Raw genomic sequence first — 18,406 nt, forward strand, 5'->3', positions numbered from 1 at the left:
ATGCGCGCTGCGGGAGCTGCGGGAAGCACACGGGTGGCGTGGGGAGCCCTGAGTGGCCGTGGGTGTTGCGCATGCGCAGAGCGAGACACGGCGGTGAGGGCCACACTGCGCGTGTGCGGAGCCTGCGCTGAGAGTGCGGCGCATGCGAGCTGAGCAGGCTGAGGCGCTGGCGCATGCGCAGAGCGCCCCCGGCGGGCGGGCGGGAGGAATCATGGCGGCGCTGTGGGATGCGATGAGGGCGGCGATGGCCGCGGTGCTGCTGCTGGGCTGGGGCGCGCACGGGCTCTACTTCCACATCGGAGAGACCGAGAAGCGCTGCTTCATCGAGGAGATCCCCGACGAGACCATGGTCATCGGTGCGGGCGGCGGCGGGGAGTACCGGGAATGGCGGGGGGCGTGAGGGGGGAGAGACCACCGGGAATGGCGGGGGGGGAATGGGAGAGACCACCGGGGGGATTGGCGGGGAGCGGGGGGAACCACTGAGGGATTGGCGGGGGGGGAGCGGGAGGAACCACCGGGCACGGGGGTCGGCTCCGAGCCCTGTGCCCGCTCCGTGCCAGGCAATTACCGGACGCAGCTGTGGGACAAGCAGTCCGAGTCCTTCCTGCCCTCCACCCCCGGGCTGGGCATGCACGTGGAGGTCAAGGACCCCGACGGAAAGGTGAGGGGGGCTTGGGCACCTCGTGGGCACGGGGAGGGGCTCCTGGGCATCCCTTGGGCATCCCTTGGGCATGGGGAGAGGTCTTTGGCGGGGGGCGTTTGGGCAATCCCCAGGCTGTGCCCCAGTGCCCACGGGAGTGACAGTGTCCCCATGGGATGCCAGTGCCATGGCCTGACAGTGTCCCCACGGGATGCCAGTGGCCGTGCCCATGGCCCTGACGCTGTCCCCACGTTGGCACAGGTGGTGCCCATAGCCATGCCCATGGCCCTGATGCTGTCCCCACGTTGGCACAGGTGGTGATGTCGCGGCAGTACGGCTCCGAGGGGCGCTTCACGTTCACGTCGCACACGCCGGGCGAGCACCAGATCTGCCTGCACTCCAACTCCACCCGCATGGCGCTGTTCGCTGGGGGCAAGCTGGTAACCATGCCCTGTGCCAGCCTGGCACAACCCTGAGACACCCTCGGGGATGGCCCTGGCACAGCCCTGGGGGAGCCCCATGCCCTTCTCATGGCTGTGCCAGCGCTGGTGACAGCCCTGTGCCCTACCCATGGCTGTGCCGTTGATGGTTCCGTTGCTGGTGCCGTGGTTGGAGCCGTGATTGGTGCCATGGTTGGACCATGGTTGATGCCATTACTGGTGCCATGGTTAGTGCCGAGGTTGTTGCTATGATTGATGCCGTGGTTGGTGCCAAGGTTGGCGCCATTACATGGCTGGATCCATGGTTGGAGCCATGGTTGGTGCCATGGTTGGCGCCATTACATGGCTGGATCCATGGCTGGAGCCATGGTTGGTGCCATGGTTGGCGCCATTACCAATGCCATGTTTGGCATGTTTGGGAGCCGTGGTTGGTGCCGTGATTGGAGCCATGGTTGGTGCCATTACTGGTGCCACGCTGGGACCGTGGTTGTGCCATGGTTGGGAGCCATGGTTGGCACCATTACTGGTGCCATGGTTGGTTTGAGCCATGGTTGGTGCCATTAGTGGAGTCACGATCGTTGCTGTGGTTGGAACCATGGTTGGTGCCATATTGATGGCATTACTGGTGCCACGGTTGGTGCCAGGCATGGTGCCAGCCCGTGCCCTGTCCCGCAGCGGGTGCACCTGGACATCCAGGTGGGCGAGCACACCAACAACTACCCCGAGATCGCCGCCAAGGACAAGCTGACGGAGCTGCAGCTCCGCGCGCGCCAGCTGCTCGACCAGGTGGAGCAGATCCAGAAGGAGCAGAACTACCAGAGGGTAGGTGGGCACCTCTCGGGGTCAGACCGCGGGCACCGGGGGCACCGGGGGGGTTTGGGGGTGAATTCATGGATTTTTGGGGTCGGTCCGAAAGGTTTTGGGGTGGATTCATGTAGGGTTTTGGGGTCAGTCTGTGAGGTTTCAGTGTGAGTTTTTTGGGTTTTAGGTGGGTTTCTCAGGGGTTTTGGGGTGAATTTGTGGGGTTTTGGGGTCAGTCTTTGGGGTTTTGGGGTGAATTTGTGGGGTTTTGGGGTCAGTCTTTGGGGTTTTGGGGTGAATTTATATGGGGTTGAATTCATGGGTTTTGGGGTCAGTCTGAGGGTTTGGGGTGGAATTCACAGGGTTTTGGGGTGGATTTATGGGATTTTGGGGTGAACCTGCAGATTTTGGTGTGGATTTGTGGGGTTTTGGGGTGGATTTATGGGATTTGGTGTGGATTTATGGGGTTTTGGTGTGGATTTATGGGGTTTTGGTGTGGATTTATGGGATTTTGGTGTGGATTTGTGGCGTTTTGGTGTGGATTTGTGGGGTTTTGGGGTGAATCTTTGGGGCTTTGCCCTCAGTACCGGGAGGAGCGGTTCCGCATGACGAGCGAGAGCACCAACCAGCGCGTGCTCTGGTGGTCCATCGCCCAGACCGTCATCCTCATCCTCACCGGCCTCTGGCAGATGCGGCACCTCAAGAGCTTCTTCGAGGCCAAGAAACTCGTCTAGCCCCCCCAAAACCCCCTCGAGGGGTACCCCAAAATCCATTCCAACCTGGGGGGCAGCCCGAAACCGACCCCAACCCTAAAAGACACCCCAAAATCCACCCCCATCCCAGGGTGTGCCCCAAACCTCACCCTCACCTTGGGGAGCACCCCAAAACCAACCCTGATCCCAGAGGGATCCCCAAAATCCACTCCTAACCCTGTAATGGGGGATCCCACCCACCTTGGGGTGCTAGGGAGGGACCCCCAAACCCATCTCACGCATTTTGGGGTGCTGGGGAGGGTCCCTCACTCCCTTCTGGCACCCCAAACCCATCCCAGGTTGCTGGGGAGGGACCCCAAACCCATCCCACCCACCCTGGGGCGCTCCCTGCGGATTTTGGGGTGCCCTGCTTGCCATGGAGGGAGCAGAGAAAGGCGCCACCCCCCAAGGTGTTTTTTTTGGGGGGGGAAATAAAGGTTTTTTTGTTCCACCAAGAGTTGTGGGTGCGTTTTGGGGTGGGAAAGGGGGTCGTGGCGCTGCAGGCATTCGGCTGCTGCCCAAACCCGGCCGTTTTCACCCCAAAAATCGGTGCCGGGGCGGGTTTTGGGGTGTCGGGGCGCTCTCGGTCCTCCACCGCCGGGGGGCGCCCTCAGCCGCCATGGCGGCGCTCTGCGCGCGCGCCGGAAGTGCCGGTGGGCGGGGCCGCCAGACCGGAAGTGCGTGCGCGGCGGGGCCAAGATGGCGGCGGAGATGGAGGCGAAGGGGTTCGAGCACATGGGGCTGGACGGGCGGCTGCTGAGGGTGAGCGCAACGGGGCCGGGGGCGAGTTCGGCGCGGGATAGCGGGGGACTGGGGAGGCAGCGATCGCCGGGGTGCCGGCAGGGGTGAGGGGTCCCTCTGAGGGGAGGGATCGGGGGAAGAAGGGATGGGGACACCGGGGTCGCTCTGGGGACCCTCTGAGGGCGCGGGGACACTGGGATCCCTCTGAGGGGAGGGGACGGCGACATTGGTGTCCCTCTGAGGGGAGGGTACATTGGAATCCCTTCACGGGCGGGGGGGCGCTGAGAGGACACCGGAGTTTCCTGGGGTGGGAGGGCACTGGAGATTGTCCCCATGGGGAGGGGGTGGCACCGGGACTGTCACAATTGCGGTGTCCCCGAGGTGACACCGAGCTCTGTGCCCGCAGGCGGTGGCGGAGCTGGGCTGGGCAGTGCCCACGGCCATCCAGGCCCGCGCCATCCCGCTGGCCATGGAGGGCCGCGACCTGCTGGCCCGGGCCAGGACCGGGTCAGGGAAAACGGGAGCGTACGGACTGCCCGTGCTGCACAAGCTGCTGGGGATCAAAGAGGTACTGGGGAAACTGGGGGGACTGGGGGTACTGGGGGAACTGGGGGTACTGGGGGAACTGGGGCTGCACAAACTGCTGGGGATCAAGGAGGTACTGGGGGTACTGGGGGGAACTGGGGGTACTGGGGGGAACTGGGACTGCCCGTGCTGCACAAACTGCTGGGGATCAAAGAGGTACTGGGGGTACTGGGGGGACTGGGGATACTGGGAATACTGGGATTGCCCGTGCTGCACAAGCTGCTGGGGATCAAAGAGGTACTGGGGAAACTGGGGGGAACTGGGGGTACTGGGGGGAACTGGGGATACTGGGGGGAACTGGGACTGCCCGTGCTGCACAAGCTGCTGGGGATCAAGGAGGTACTGGGGGAACTGGGGGGAACTGGGAATACTGGGGGTACTGGGGGAACTGGGGCTGCACAAGCTGCTGGGGATCAAGGAGGTAGTGGGGGAACTGGGGATAACTGGGGGAACTGGGGGGAACTGGGGGTACTGGGGGTACTGGGGGGAACTGGGACTGCCCGTGCTGCACAAACTGCTGGGGATCAAAGAGGTACTGGGGGTACTGGGGGAACTGGGGGTACTGGGGGGAACTGGGGCTGCATAAACTGCTGGGGATCAAAGAGGTACTGGAGGAACTGGAATATTGGGAGGGGCATACTGGGGATACTGGGAGCACTGGGATTGCCTGTGCTGCACAAACTGCTGGGGATCAAAGAGGTACTGGGGGAACTGGGGGTACTGGGGGGAACTGGGGGGAACTGGGGATGCTGGGGGGAACTGGGGATGCTGGGGGAACTGGGGATACTGGGATTGCCCGTGCTGCACAAGCTGTTGGACATCAAGGAGGTACTGGGGTTACTGGGAGCACTGGGGATACTGGGCTGTACTGGGGGCACTGAGGGGATGTGAACACTGGGGTGTCCTGGGGGCCCCTGGGGCTGACCCCGTTGTCCCCCCCGCGTGCCCCCAGTGACCCCAGTGTCCCCCTCCGTGTCCCCAGGCGTCCCCGGCCGTGCCGCAGGCCGTGCGGGCGCTGGTGCTGGTGCCCTCTGCGGAGCTGGCACGGCAGGTTGGGCACACCCTGCGCCGCCTGGCCGCCTTCTGCGCCCGCCAGCTGCGCGTGGCCGAGCTCTGCGGGCACTCGGACCTCGCCGAGCAGCGGTCAGCCACCCCCTGAGCCCCCCGGTGTCCCCAGAGCCACCCCGGTGTCCCCTGAGCCCCCCGGTGTCCCCAGAGCCACCCCGGTGTCCCCTGAGCCACCCCGGTGTCCCCAACCACACCCCGGTGTCCCCAGAGCCACCTGGTGTCCCCTGAGCCACCCCGGTGTCCCCAGAGCCACCCCGGTGTCCCCTGAGCCACCCCCGTGTCCCCTGACCCACCCCCGTGTCCCCTGAGCCACCCCGGTGTCCCCAGAGCCACCCTGGTGTCCCCAACCACACCCCGGTGTCCCCTGAGCCACCCCGGTGTCCCCACAGCCACCCCGGTGTCCCCAACCACACCCTGGTGTCCCCAGAGCCACCCAGTGTCCCCAACCACACCCTGGTGTCCCCAGAGCCACCCCGGTGTCCCCACAGCCACCCCGGTGTCCCTGACCTGCCCACCGTGTCCCCAGGCTGGTGCACTGTGGTGGGCACACCTGGACGTGTCCTGGCACACCTGGATGGGCACAGCCTGGCCCTGACCCCTCCCTGGGTGTCCCTTCAATGTCCCTGGCCCCCGTGACCCCTCTGGGTGTCCCATGAGTGTCCCCTCAGTGTCCCTGACTCCTTTCCAGGTGTCCCCTGGGTGTCCTCTCCATGTCCCTGACTCCTCTCCAGGTGTCCCTTCCATGTGCCTGACCTGACCCCTCCCTGAGTGTCCCCTGGGTGTCCCCTCAATGTCCTGGGTGTCCCCTGGCTGTCCCCTCAATGTCCTGGCTGTCCCCTGGGTGTCCCCTGGGTGTCCTCTCCATGTCCCTGACTCCTCTCCAGGTGTCCCTTCCATGTGCCTGACCTGACCCCTCCCTGAGCGTCCCCTGGGTGTCCCCTCAATGTCCTGGCTGTCCCCTGGGTGTCCCCTGGGTGTCACTGAGCCCCGTGTGTCCCCAGGCCGGTGCTGATGGAGCAGCCCGACATCGTGGTGGGCACGCCGGGCCGCGTCCTGGCACACGTGGCCGGGCACAGCCTGGCACTGCGGCCCTGGCTGGAGCTGCTGGTGCTGGACGAGGCCGATCTGCTGCTGTCCTTCGGCTTCGGGACGACATCCGCGCCCTGCTCTGGTGGGGACACGCTGGGGACACGCTGGGGACACGGGGGGACAGGGAGGGGACACAGAGGGGACACCGGGGAGACGGGGAGGGGACACTGAGGGGACACCCAGGGGACATGGGGGCACACCAGGGGACAGAGAGAAGGACTCAGGGAGACAAGGATGGGACACTGAGGGGACACCTGGGGGGACAGGGAGGGGACACCCAGAGGACACCGGGGACAGGGAGGGGACACCCGGGGGACATAGAGAAGGACATGGGTGGACAGGGAGGGGAAACCGAGGGGACATCGGGGAGACGGGGGGGGGGACACCCAGGGGACACCGAGGGGACACTGAGGGGACATGGGGGCACACCAGGGGACACAGGGAAGGACTCAGGGAGACAAGGATGGGGTACTGAGGGGACACCCAGAGGACACCGGGGACAGGGAGGGGACATAGAGAAGGACATGGCGGGGACAGAGAGGAGAAACTGAGGGGACATCGGGGGACACACTGGGGACAGGGAGGGGACACCCGGGGGACATAGAGAAGGACATGGGGGGGGACAGCGAGGGGACGTGGGGGGACACAGAGAAGGACATGGGGGGGGACAGGGAGGGGAAACCGAGGGGACACCCAGGGGACACCGAGGGGACACTGAGGGGACATGGGGGCACACCAGGGGACACAGAGAAGGACTCAGGGAGGCAAGGATGGGACACTGAGGGGACACCTGGGGGGACAGGGAGGGGATACAGAGAGGGACACAGGGGACAGGGAGGGGATATTGGGGGGACAGGGAGGGGACACCAAGGGGACAACCAGGGGGGACATTGGGGGTGACAATGTGACAATGGGAGGGGACACAGGGAGACGGGGAAGAGACACCCAGGGGTGACACTGGGGGGACAGGAAGGGGGGACAGTGTGGGAGCACAGGGGGCGACGTGGGGACAATGGGAGGGGACACTGAGAGGACAATGGGGGCACACCAGGGGGGACAGGGAGGGGACGCTGAAGGCTTTGGGGTTTGTGAAGTTTTGGGGTTCCCTGAGAGATTTTGGGGGGCGCTGGAGGTTTTGGGATTTCAGGGTGTGCTGAGAATTTGGGGGGCACTGGGATCTTGGGGTCTTGAAGGTTTTTTTGGGGGCACTGAAGGGTTATGGGGGTTCTGAGCAGTTTTGGGGTGTTCTGGGTGGTTTTGGGGTGTTCTGGGCGGTTTTGGGGTGCCCTGGGGAGGTTTTGGGGTGCCCCTGACCCCCCCGTGCCCCCCCAGCCACATGCCCAAGATCTACCAGGCCCTGCTGGTGTCGGCCACCCTGAACCCCGAGCTGGAGGCGCTGCAGGAGCTGGTGCTGCACAACCCCGTGAGGAATTTGGGGGGTTTGGGTCATTCTGGGGGGGTCTGGAGTGAGCTCTGGGGTTCCACACTGAAACACAAATCCCTCATTTCCCGTTCCTGACCCCAAATCCTGTTCCAGGTGCAGGTTCTGTCCCCAGCGTTGCTCCCAGTGCCCATTTTGGGATCCTGAGCCCAGATTCCCTGGGCATTCCAGTTCCCCAGTGCCCAGTGTTGGGGTTTGAACCCCAAATCCCCCAATTCCATGTCCGTGTCCTGCCCCCTGAGCCCCATCTCCCGGGCAGTTCCCAGTGCCCAGTTTGGGATTTGGCAGTTCCCCAGTGCCCAGTTTCAGGTTTTTAACCCCAAATCCCCCAATTCCAGGTCCATGTCCTGTCCCCCGAGCCCTGTCTCCCTGGCAGTTATCAATCCCCAATTTTGGGATTTTAACCCCAAATCCTGTTCCAGGTCCATGTCCTGCCCCCCGAGTCCTGTCTCCCCGGCACCTCCCAGCTGCAGCAGTTCCCCAGTGCCCAATTTCAGGTTTTTAACCCCAAATCCTGTTTCAGGTCCATGTCCTGTCCCCAGAGCCCTGTGTCCTCAGGCAGCTCCCAGCTGCAGCAGTTCCCAGTTCCCAATTTCAGGTTTTTAACCCCAAATCCTGTTCCAGGTCCACGTCCTGCCCCCCAAGCCCCATCTCCCTGGCAGTTATCAATCCCCAATTTCAGGTTTTTAACCCCAAATCCTGTTCCAGGTCCATGTCCTGCCCCCCGAGCCCCGTCTCCCAGGCAGCTCCCAGCTGCAGCAGTTCCCAGTTCCCAATTTCAGGTTTTTAACCCCAAATCCCCCAATTCCAGGTCCATGTCCTGCCCCCCGAGCCCCGTCTCCCGGGCAGCTCCCAGCTGCAGCAGTTCCCAGTGCCCAATTTGGAATTAGGCAGTTCCCCAGTGCCCAATTTCAGGATTTTAACCCCAAATCCTGTTCCAGGTCCATGTCCTGCCCCCCAAGCCCCATCTCCCTGGCAGTTATCAATCCCCAATTTCAGGATTTTAACCCCAAATCCTGTTCCAGGTCCATGTCCTGCCCCCAGAGCCCTGTCTCCCTGACAGTTATCAATCCCCAATTTCAGGTTTTTAACCCCAAATCCCAATTTTAGGTTCAAGTTCTCCCCCCCGAACCCCGTCTCCCGGGCATCTCCCAGCTGCAGCAGTTCCCCAGTGCCCAATTTCAGGTTTTTAACCCCAAATCCTGTTTCAGGTCCATGTCCTGCCCCCAGAGCCCTGTGTCCTCAGGCAGCTCCCAGCTGCAGCAGTTCCCAGTTCCCAGTTTCAGGTTTTTAACCCCAAATCTTGTTCCAGGTCCATGTCCTGCCCCCCGAGTCCTGTCTCCCCGGCACCTCCCAGCTGCAGCAGTTCCCCAGTGCCCAATTTCAGGATTTTAACCCTAAATCCTGTTCCAGGTCCATGTCCTGCTCCCCGAGCCCCGTCTCCCTGACAGTTATCAATCCCCAATTTCAGGTTTTTAACCCCAAATCCCAATTTTAGGTTCAAGTTCTCCCCCCCGAACCCCGTCTCCCGGGCATCTCCCAGCTGCAGCAGTTCCCCAGTTCCCAATTTCAGGTTTTTAACCCCAAATCCCCCAATTCCAGGTCCATGTCCTGCCCCCCAAGCCCCATCTCCCTGGCAGTTATCAATCCCCAATTTTGGGATTTTAACCCCAAATCCTGTTCCAGGTCCATGTCCTGCCCCCTGAGCCCCGTCTCCCGGGCATCTCCCAGCTGCAGCAGTTCCCCAGTTCCCAATTTCAGGATTTTAACCCCAAATCCTGTTCCAGGTCCATGTCCTGCCCCCAGAGCCCTGTGTCCTCAGGCAGCTCCCAGCTGCAGCAGTTCCCACTTCCCAATTTCAGGTTTTTAACCCCAAATCCTGTTCCAGGTCCACGTCCTGCCCCCCGAGCCCCGTCTCCCGGGCAGCTCCCAGCTGCAGCAGTTCCAGCTGCGCTGTCCCACGGAGGAGGACAAGTTCCTGCTGCTGGCGGCGCTGCTGAAGCTGCGGCTGCTGCGGGGCCGGGCGCTGCTCTTCGTGGGCAGCCTGGCCCGGGCCTTCAGGGTCAAACTGTTCCTGGAGCAGTTCGGGATCGCCGCCTGCGCCCTCAACCCGCAGCTGCCGGCGCGCTCACGGTGAGTCCTGGGGGGTTTGTGGGGTGGGGTTTGTGGGAATTGCTGTTTGAGTCCTAAATTCCTGGGTTTTCACGTGATCCCGGTGATTTCTGAGAGGAAAGAATGGGGTGGGATTTGTGGGGTGAGAATTCTCGTTGGTGCCCTCAACCCGCATCTGCCTGTGGGATCCCGGTGAGTCCTGAGGGATTTATGGGGTGGGGTCTATGGGAATTGCCATTTGAGTCTTAAATTCCTGAATTTTCACCTGATCCTAGTGGTTTCTAAGGGGAGATAATGGGGTGGGGTTTTCGGGATGGGGTTTGTGGGAATTGCCATTTGTGCCCTCAACCCGCGGCTGCCTGTGGGATCCCGGTGAGTCCTGAGGGATTTCTGGGGTTTCTGGGAATTGCCATTTGTGTCCTCATTGAGTCCTCAACCCGCTGCTGTCTGTGGGATCCCGATGAGTCCTGAGGGATTCATGGCATGGGGTTTATGGGAATTGCCATTTGAGTCCTAAATTCCTGAATTTTCACCTGATCCCGGTGATTTCTGAGGGGAGACGGTGGGGTGGGGTTTATGGGGTTTCTGGGGTTTATGGGGCGGTGTTTTTTTGGAATTTCCATTTGTGCCTTTAATTCCCGTTCGTGTCCCGGGGTGCCCGGTGACGCTGGGATGTCCCGGGTGTCACCGGGATGATGTCCCTGTCCCTGTCCCACAGGTGCCACGTCATTGCCCAGTTCAACCGGGGTCTCTACGATTACATCGTGGCCACCGACGAGGAGGGGCCGGCGGAGCCGCCCCGGCACCGCCCGCGCAGGGCGGGCACGGCCAGGTCAGACTGGGGACATTGGGGTGGCAATGGGGACATTGGGGACATTGGGGACAGCCAGGGCATGGCCAGAGCCCCCCCGGCACCGCCCGCGCAGGGCGGGCACGGCCAGGTCAGACTGGGGACATTGGGGTGGCACTGGGGACAGCCAGAGCCCCCCTGGCACTGCCTGCGCAGGGCGGGCACGGCCAGGTCAGACTGGGGACACTGGGGACATTGGGGTGGCACTGGGGACAGCCAGAGCCCCCCCGGCACTGCCTGTGCAGGGCGGGCACGGCCAGGTCAGACTGGGGACATTGGGGACACTGGGGTGGCACTGGGGACACTGGGGACATTGGGGACAGCCAGGGCATGGCCAGAGCCCCCCCGGCACCGCCCGCGCAGGGCGGGCACGGCCAGGTCAGATTGGGGACACTGGGGACACTGGGGTGGCACTGGGGACAGCCAGAGCCCCCCCGGCACTGCCTGTGCAGGGCGGGCACGGCCAGGTCAGATTGGGGACATTGGGGACATTGGGGTGGCACTGGGGACAGCCAGAGCCCCCCCGGCACTGCCTGTGCAGGGCGGGCACGGCCAGGTCAGATTGGGGACATTGGGGACATTGGGGTGGCACTGGGGACAGCCAGAGCCCCCCCGGCACTGCCTGTGCAGGGCGGGCACGGCCAGGTCAGATTGGGGACATTGGGGACAGTGGAGTGGCACTGGGGACAGCCAGAGCCCCCCCAGCACTGCCCGCGCAGGGCGGGCACGGCCAGGTCAGACTGGGGACACTGGGGACATTGGGGTGGCACTGGGGACAGCCAGAGCCCCCCCGGCACCGCCCGCGCAGGGCGGGCACGGCCAGGTCAGATTGGGGACATTGGGGACATTGGGGTGGCACTGGGGACAGCCAGAGCCCCCAGCGCCGCCTGCGCAGGGCGGGCACGGCCAGGTCAGACTGGGGACATTAGGGTGGCACTGGGGACACTGGGGACACTGGGGACAGCCAGGGCATGGCCAGAGCCCCCCTGGCACCGCCCGCGCAGGGCAGGCACAGCCAGGTCAGATTGGGGACACTGGGGTGGCTGTGGGGACATTGGGGACAGCAGGGTGGCACTGGGGACAGCCAGGTCAGATTGGGGACACTGGGGACAGTGGGGTGGCTGTGGGGACATTGGGGACAGCAGGGTGGCACTGGGGACAGCCAGGTCAGATTGGGGACACTGGGGACAGTGGGGTGGCTGTGGGGACATTGGGGACAGCAGGGTGGCACTGGGGACAGCCAGGTCAGATTGGGGACAGCCAGGACATGGCCAGGTCAACCTGGGGACAGCAGGGACGCTGGGGACTCTGGGGACAGCCAGGTCGGACTGGAGACAATAGGGACAGCAAGGGGACATTGGGGATAGCCGGGTCAGACTGGGGACATCTTGGGGACACTGGGGATGGCACTGGGGACAGCAGGGACAGTGGGTGGGACTGGAGACTGGGACCCATGTCCCTGACCCCATTGTGTGGGGAGGAAGGGTGACAGGAAGGGACAGTCCCTGCGGTGTCCCCCTGTCCCTGACTGTCCCCGTGTCCCCCCAGGAAAGGTGACAAGAAGGGTGACAAGCAGGGTGACAAGCAGGGTGACAAGCAGGCGCAGTGTCCCCAGGACCCCGAGTTCGGGGTCTCTCGTGGCATCGATTTCCAGAACGTCGCCGCCGTCATCAACTTCGACGTGCCCAACTCTGTGGAGACCTACATCCACCGTGTGGGCAGGTGTGGCACAGGGCCACCACCACGGGGCCACCAGAGTCACCGTGGTGTCCCCAGGGTGTCCCCGTGGTCCCTGCTGTCCCTGTCCCCACGCTATCCCTGTCCTCAGGGTGTCCCTGGCCCCACCGTGTCCCTGTCTCCATGGGTGCCCCCAGGGTGTCCCCGGTGTCCCTGTCACCATGGTCCCTGTGTCCCTGTCCCCACGGTGTCCCTGTCCCCGTGGTCCCTGTGTCCTGTCCCTGTCCCCACGGTGTCCCCACAGTGTCCCCACGGTGTCCCTGTCCCCATGGTCCCTGTGTCCTGTCCCTGTCCCCACGGTGTCCCTGTCCCCATGGTCCCTGTGTCCTGTCCCTGTCCCCACAGTGTCCCTGTCCCCGTGGTCCCTGTGTCCTGTCCCTGTCCCCACGGTGTCCCACGGTGTCCCTGTCCCCAGGACGGCGCGTGGGGACAGCCCTGGCACGGCGCTGACGCTGGCACTGCCCGACGAGCTGGAGGGGCTGCGGCGCATCGAGGACACGCTGGCAGCAGGTGACACTGGGGACGCTGAGGGGGTCTGGGGACACTGAGGTGACACTGAGGTGACACTGAGGTGACGCTGAGGTGACGCTGAGGTGACGCTGAGGTGGCCCCGTGTCCCCGCAGAGAACGGGCAGTCCATGCTGCAGCCCTACGAGTTCCGCATGGAGGAGATCGAGACGCTGCGCTACCGCTGCAGGGTGAGGGGACACCGAGGGGACACCGGGGGGACACTGAGGGGACACCGGGGGGACACTGAGGGGACAGGCCTGTCCCCAGTGTCCCGTTAATGTCCCCAATGTCCCCAGGACGCCATGCGCGCTGTCACCAAGCAGGCCTGTCCCCAGTGATGTCATTGATGTCCCCAATGATGTCATTGATGTCCCCAATGTCCCATTGATGTCCCCAGTGTCCCCGGGACGCCATGCGCGCTGTCACCAAGCAGGCCTGTCCCCAATGTCCCCAATGATGTCATTAATGTCCCCAATGTCCCCAATGTCCCCAGGACGCCATGCGCGCTGTCACCAAGCAGGCCTGTCCCTCCTGTCCCCAATGATGTCATTAATGTCCCCAATGTCCCATTGATGTCCCCAGGACGCCATGCGCGCTGTCACCAAGCAGGCCTGTCCCCAATGATGTCATTAATGTCCCCAGTGATGTCATTGATGTCCCCAATGTCCCATTGATGTCCCCAGTGTCCCCAGGACGCCATGCGCGCTGTCACCAAGCAGGCCTGTCCCCAGTGATGTCATTAATGTCCCCAGTGATGTCATTAATGTCCCCAATGTCCCCAATGTCCCCAGGACGCCATGCGCGCTGTCACCAAGCAGGCCTGTCCCCAATGTCCCCAATGATGTCATTAATGTCCCCAATGTCCCCAATGTCCCCAGGACGCCATGCGCGCTGTCACCAAGCAGGCCTGTCCCCAATGTCCCCAATGATGTCATTGATGTCCCCAATGTCCCCAGTGATGTCATTAATGTCCCCAATGTCCCCAGGACGCCATGCGCGCTGTCACCAAGCAGGCCTGTCCCCAATGTCCCCAATGATGTCATTAATGTCCCCAATGTCCCCAGGACGCCATGCGCGCTGTCACCAAGCAGGCCGTGCGCGAGGCGCGGCTGCGGGAGCTGCGCCAGGAGCTGCTCAACTCCGAGAAGCTCAAGGTGAGACCCCCAAAACTGGGGTGAAAACCCCAAAAATTGGGTAAAAAACCCCCCAAAAATTAGAAAAAACCAAAATTGAGATAAAAACCCCAAAATTTGGGTAAAAAAAAAACCAAAAAAAGGAAAAATTGGATTAAAAAAAAACCCAAAATTGAGATAAAATTGGGAGTCAAAAAAAAAAAAAGCAAACCCTAAAATGGGGATAAAAACCTCCTAAATGGGGATAAAAACCCCACAAAAATGAAAATGGAAGCTTGGAAAAATATAGGATTAAAAGCACCCGAAATGGGGATATAAAAATACCCCAAATTGGGATAAAAATCCCTAAAATGGGGATAAAAATCCCTAAAATGGGGTTAAAACCTCTGCAATGGGGATAAAAAACCCCAAAATGGGGATAAAAAACCCCACAAAAATTAAGATGGATGCTTTAAAAAATGGGATTCAAAATACCCAAAATTGGGATAAAAAATTCCCCAAAATTGGGATAAAAAAATACACAAAATGTGAATAAAACCCCCAACATTTGGTTTAAAAACCACCAAATTTGGATAAAACCCCCAAAATTGGTGTAAAACCCCCAAAATTGGGATTAAAAGCCCTAAAATTGGGATTAAAAACCCCAAAATGGGGCTAAAAACCCCAAATCTTTTGGGGATTTCCTCCCCAACCCCTCCATTTTAACCTGATTTTTGCCATTTTAACGCCTCTGCGGGAGGAATTTCCCTGCTGCAATGGACAAATTATTGATTAATTCTTAATTAAGGATGAATGAAGGGCTAATTAAGGGTTGATTAATGGTTAATTAATGAATTCCAGGTGTATTTTGAGGACAATCCCCGGGACCTGCAGGCGCTGAGGCACGACCGGCCCCTGCACCCGGCCAACGTGCAGCCACACATGGGCCACGTGCCCGACTACCTGGGTACCAAAATGGGGCAGAAAAGGGGGAAATTGGGAAAAAACGGGGAAAAAAATGGGAAAAAATTGGAATTTGGGGGAAAAACGGGGCCAAAATGGGGAAAAAATGTGAAATTTTGGGAGAAAAATGGGGAACTGGGAATGGGATCAGCCCCATGTGGGCCACGTGCCTGAGTACCTGGGTACCCAAAAATGGGGCAAAAAAGGGGGAAATTGGGGAAAAATACTGAAATTTGGGGAAAAAATTGGGGGAAATTGGGGAAAAAAAATTGAAATTTGGCAAAAAAACGGGGGAAAAATGGGGAAAAAAATTGAAATTTTGGGGGAAAAATGGGAAATGGGGAAGCGGGTACTGAGAATGGGTTCAGCCCCACGTGGGCCACTGGGTACCAAAATGGGGCAAAAAAAAGGGGGAAATTGGGAAAATATGGGGAAAATATGGAAATTTTGGGGGAAAAATGGGTTAAAAATTGAAATTTTGGGGTAAAAATGGGGAACTGGGAGCAGCTTCAGCCCCACCTGGGCCACGTACCTGAGGACCTGGGTGCCCAAAAATGGGGCAAAAAAGGGGGAAATTGGGAAAAATGGGGGGAAATTTGAAAATTTGTGGGAGAAAAAGGGAGAAATTGGGGAAATTAGGGTTTGGGGGTGGTTTTGGGGTAGGAATTGGGGTGACTGGGATTGAGGGGTGGTTTTGGGGTGCACTGACCCCCTTGGTGCCCCCCAGTGCCCCCCAGTCTCCGCGGCATCGCCGACCCCAACCCCAAAAAGAGGAAATGTCCCCGAGGGGCCGGGGCCCGGCGAGGGGGGAAGAAGGTGAGGGACCCCAAATTCCTACAAAATCCCCCAAATTCCTTCCCAAATTCCCCCCCCCAAAATCTCCCAAATCCCCCCCCCAAAATCTCCCAAATTCCCTCCCAAAATCCCCCAAATCCCCTCCCCAAATTCCTCCCAACCAAAACCCTCCAAAATCTCCCAAATCCCTCCCCAAAATCCCCCCGACCAAAATCTCCAAAATCCCCCCCAAATCCCTGAAATTTCCCCAAATCCCCTCCCCAAAATCCCCCAAAATCCCCCAAATTCCCTCCCCAAAATCCCCAAATTCCCCCGACCAGAATCCCCAAAATGCCCCCAAAATCCCTGAAATTTCCCCAAATTCCCCCCCCAAAATCCCCCAAATTCCCTCCCAAAAATTCCCCAAATTCCGCCCCCGAAATTCCTCCAAAATCCCCCAAATTCTCCCCAAATCTCCCAAAGCCCCTGAACCCCAAAATCCCCCCAGAAGCCCTAAATCCCCCAAATCCCCCCCAAATCCCCCCAAATCCCCCCTAAATCCCCCGAATCCCCCAAACTCCCCCAAATCCCCCTAAATCCCCCAAATCCCCCCAAATCCCCCCTAAATCCCCCCAAATCCCCCCTAAATTTCCTAAATCCCCCCCAAATCCCCCCCAAATCCCCCAAATCCCCCGAATCCCCCCAAACTCCCCCAAATCCCCCCAAATCCCCCCAAACCCCCCCAAATCCCCCCTAAATCCCCCTTAAATCCCCCAAATCCCCCCAAATCCCCCCAAACTCCCCCAAATCCCCCTTAAATCCCCCTTAAATCCCCCAATTCCCCCCCTAAATCCCCCTTAAATCCCCCAAATCACCCTAAATCCCCCCAAATCCCCCCTAAATTTCCTAAATCCCCCCAAATCCCCCCAAATCCCCCCAAACCCCCCCCAAATCCCCCCTAAATCCCCCCTAAATCCCCCCTAAACCCCCCCCAAATCCCCCCTAAATTTCCTAAATCCCCCCAAATCCCCCAAACCCCCAAATCCCCCTTAAATCCCCCTTAAATCCCCCAAATCCCCCAAATCCCCAAATCCCCTCATTCCCCGTTTCTCCCCAGCCCCGCGGCTCCGGGAATCCCCTGCAGAGCTTCAGATTCGCCCGGCGAGGGAACAAACGGGGGACAACGGGCACCCCCTGAGCCTGGCACCCGCTGGGCACCCCCTGGGCACCCCCTGAGAGCCTGGCACCCGCTGGGCACACCCTGGGCACCCCCTGAGAGCCTGGCACCCGCTGGGCACCCCCTGAGCCTGGCACCCCCTGGGCACACCCTGGGCACCCCCTGAGAGCCTGGCACCCGCTGGGCACCCCCTGGGCACCCCCTGAGAGCCTGGCACCCGCTGGGCAGCCCCTGAGCCTGGCACCCCCTGAGAGCCTGGCACCCCCTGGGCACACCCTGGGGACACCCTGGGCACCCCCTGGGCACCCCCTGAGCCTGGCACCCGCTGGGCAGCCCCTGAGCCTGGCACCCCCTGAGAGCCTGGCACCCCCTGAGAGCCTGGCACCCCCAGGGGCAGCCTCTGGGCACCTCCCGAACCTGGCACACCTGTGGGTACCTGGGGACACCCCCGTGCCAGCCTGCGGACCCACCTGTCGCCCCCTGTGCCACCCTGAGGGCACCACGGGGGTTGGTGACAAATAAAGGTGCCAAGGAGCCGCTCCGGTGTCCCCCGGTGTCCCTGGGCGCGGTGCCAGGCGGGTGACAGGGACGCTGCTGTGGGCAAAGGTGCCAGGGCAGTGTCCCCGTTATCTGTGCCCCCGTTATCTGTGCCCCCCTTATCTCTGTGCCCCGTTATCTGTGCCCCCTTATTGTCCCCAAGGCCACCGGGGCCGTAAACAGCGGTACAGGGGCACCCAGGGGTGGCACCGATGGCACTGGGGGGATGGCACCCCCGGGGACACTGCAGGGACCTGGCACGGGCTCGGGGGTGGCACCGGGGTGGGTGTGGCACCGGGCTGGGTGTGGCACCGCCCCGCCCTGGTGACATCGGGGACAGGGGTGGCACCGAGCGGGGTCCAAGGGCCTGAACCCGGCGGGTACAGAGGGCACCGGGTGGCACTGTCACACGGGGATGGCACTGTCACACTGGCATGGCACTGTCACACGGGGATGGCACAGCACTGTCACATGGGCATGGCGCCGGGATGGCACTGTCCCTATCAGGATGGCACTGTCACACGGGGATGGCACTGTCACACTGGGATGGCACAGCACTGTCCTTATCAGGATGGCACTGTCACACGGGGATGGCACGGCACTGTCACATGGGCATGGCGCCGGGATGGCACTGTCCCTATCAGGATGGCACTGTCACTATCAGGATGGCACTGGCACTATCAGGATGGCACTGTCCCTATCAGGTTGGCACTGTCATACAAGGCGTGGCACTGGCACCGCCGGGATGTCACTGGGACAGAGGGCACCGTGGCGGCCCTGGCACCCCCAGGATGGCGCCAGGATGGCTTTGGCACCGCTGGGATGGCACCAGGATGGCCCTGGCACAGCACAGCGGGGCGTCACCCCCGGGATGTGGCACTGCCACTGTCACAGGTGCCCGTGGGTGACGTCCTGCTGCCACCCTGTGCCAGCCGTGCTCCCCAATTCCTGCGTTCATCCCCAAATCTGCGCCCGTGGGTGCCCCCGATGCCACCCTGAACTGCCCAATTCCCCATTTGGTGCCCGTGGGTGGCCCCTGATGCCACCCCTGGTGCCAACCTGAACTCATCAATTCCT

At 61.5% G+C, this 18,406-nt stretch overlaps 2 protein-coding genes across 2 annotated transcripts; both read left to right on the forward strand.

Moving 5' to 3' along the window:
• Positions 1 to 174: 174 nt before the first annotated feature.
• LOC134434617 (transmembrane emp24 domain-containing protein 4) lies at positions 175 to 3,088 on the forward strand. Its single transcript, XM_063183272.1, has 5 exons — positions 175 to 356; positions 561 to 661; positions 955 to 1,080; positions 1,756 to 1,902; positions 2,466 to 3,088. Exons 1-5 carry the CDS (start codon positions 212 to 214, stop codon positions 2,613 to 2,615), a joined length of 669 nt encoding a protein of 222 aa, XP_063039342.1. The 5' UTR covers positions 175 to 211; the 3' UTR covers positions 2,616 to 3,088.
• Positions 3,089 to 3,305: 217 nt separating this feature from the next.
• Positions 3,306 to 16,899, forward strand: LOC134434619 (probable ATP-dependent RNA helicase DDX56). The gene is given in 15 exon segments (XM_063183275.1): positions 3,306 to 3,395; positions 3,781 to 3,942; positions 4,942 to 5,102; positions 6,029 to 6,171; positions 6,174 to 6,198; positions 7,449 to 7,539; positions 9,446 to 9,690; positions 10,388 to 10,501; positions 12,068 to 12,241; positions 12,672 to 12,766; positions 12,881 to 12,954; positions 13,831 to 13,920; positions 14,740 to 14,845; positions 15,569 to 15,657; positions 16,733 to 16,899. Coding segments are annotated over 15 exon segments (1,713 nt in total). The 5' UTR covers positions 3,306 to 3,332; the 3' UTR covers positions 16,814 to 16,899.
• The last annotated feature ends 1,507 nt before the right edge of the window (positions 16,900 to 18,406 follow it).

Source organism: Melospiza melodia, unplaced genomic scaffold (genome assembly GCF_035770615.1).
Source record: "Melospiza melodia melodia isolate bMelMel2 unplaced genomic scaffold, bMelMel2.pri scaffold_444, whole genome shotgun sequence".
Lineage (NCBI taxonomy): Eukaryota > Metazoa > Chordata > Aves > Passeriformes > Passerellidae > Melospiza > Melospiza melodia.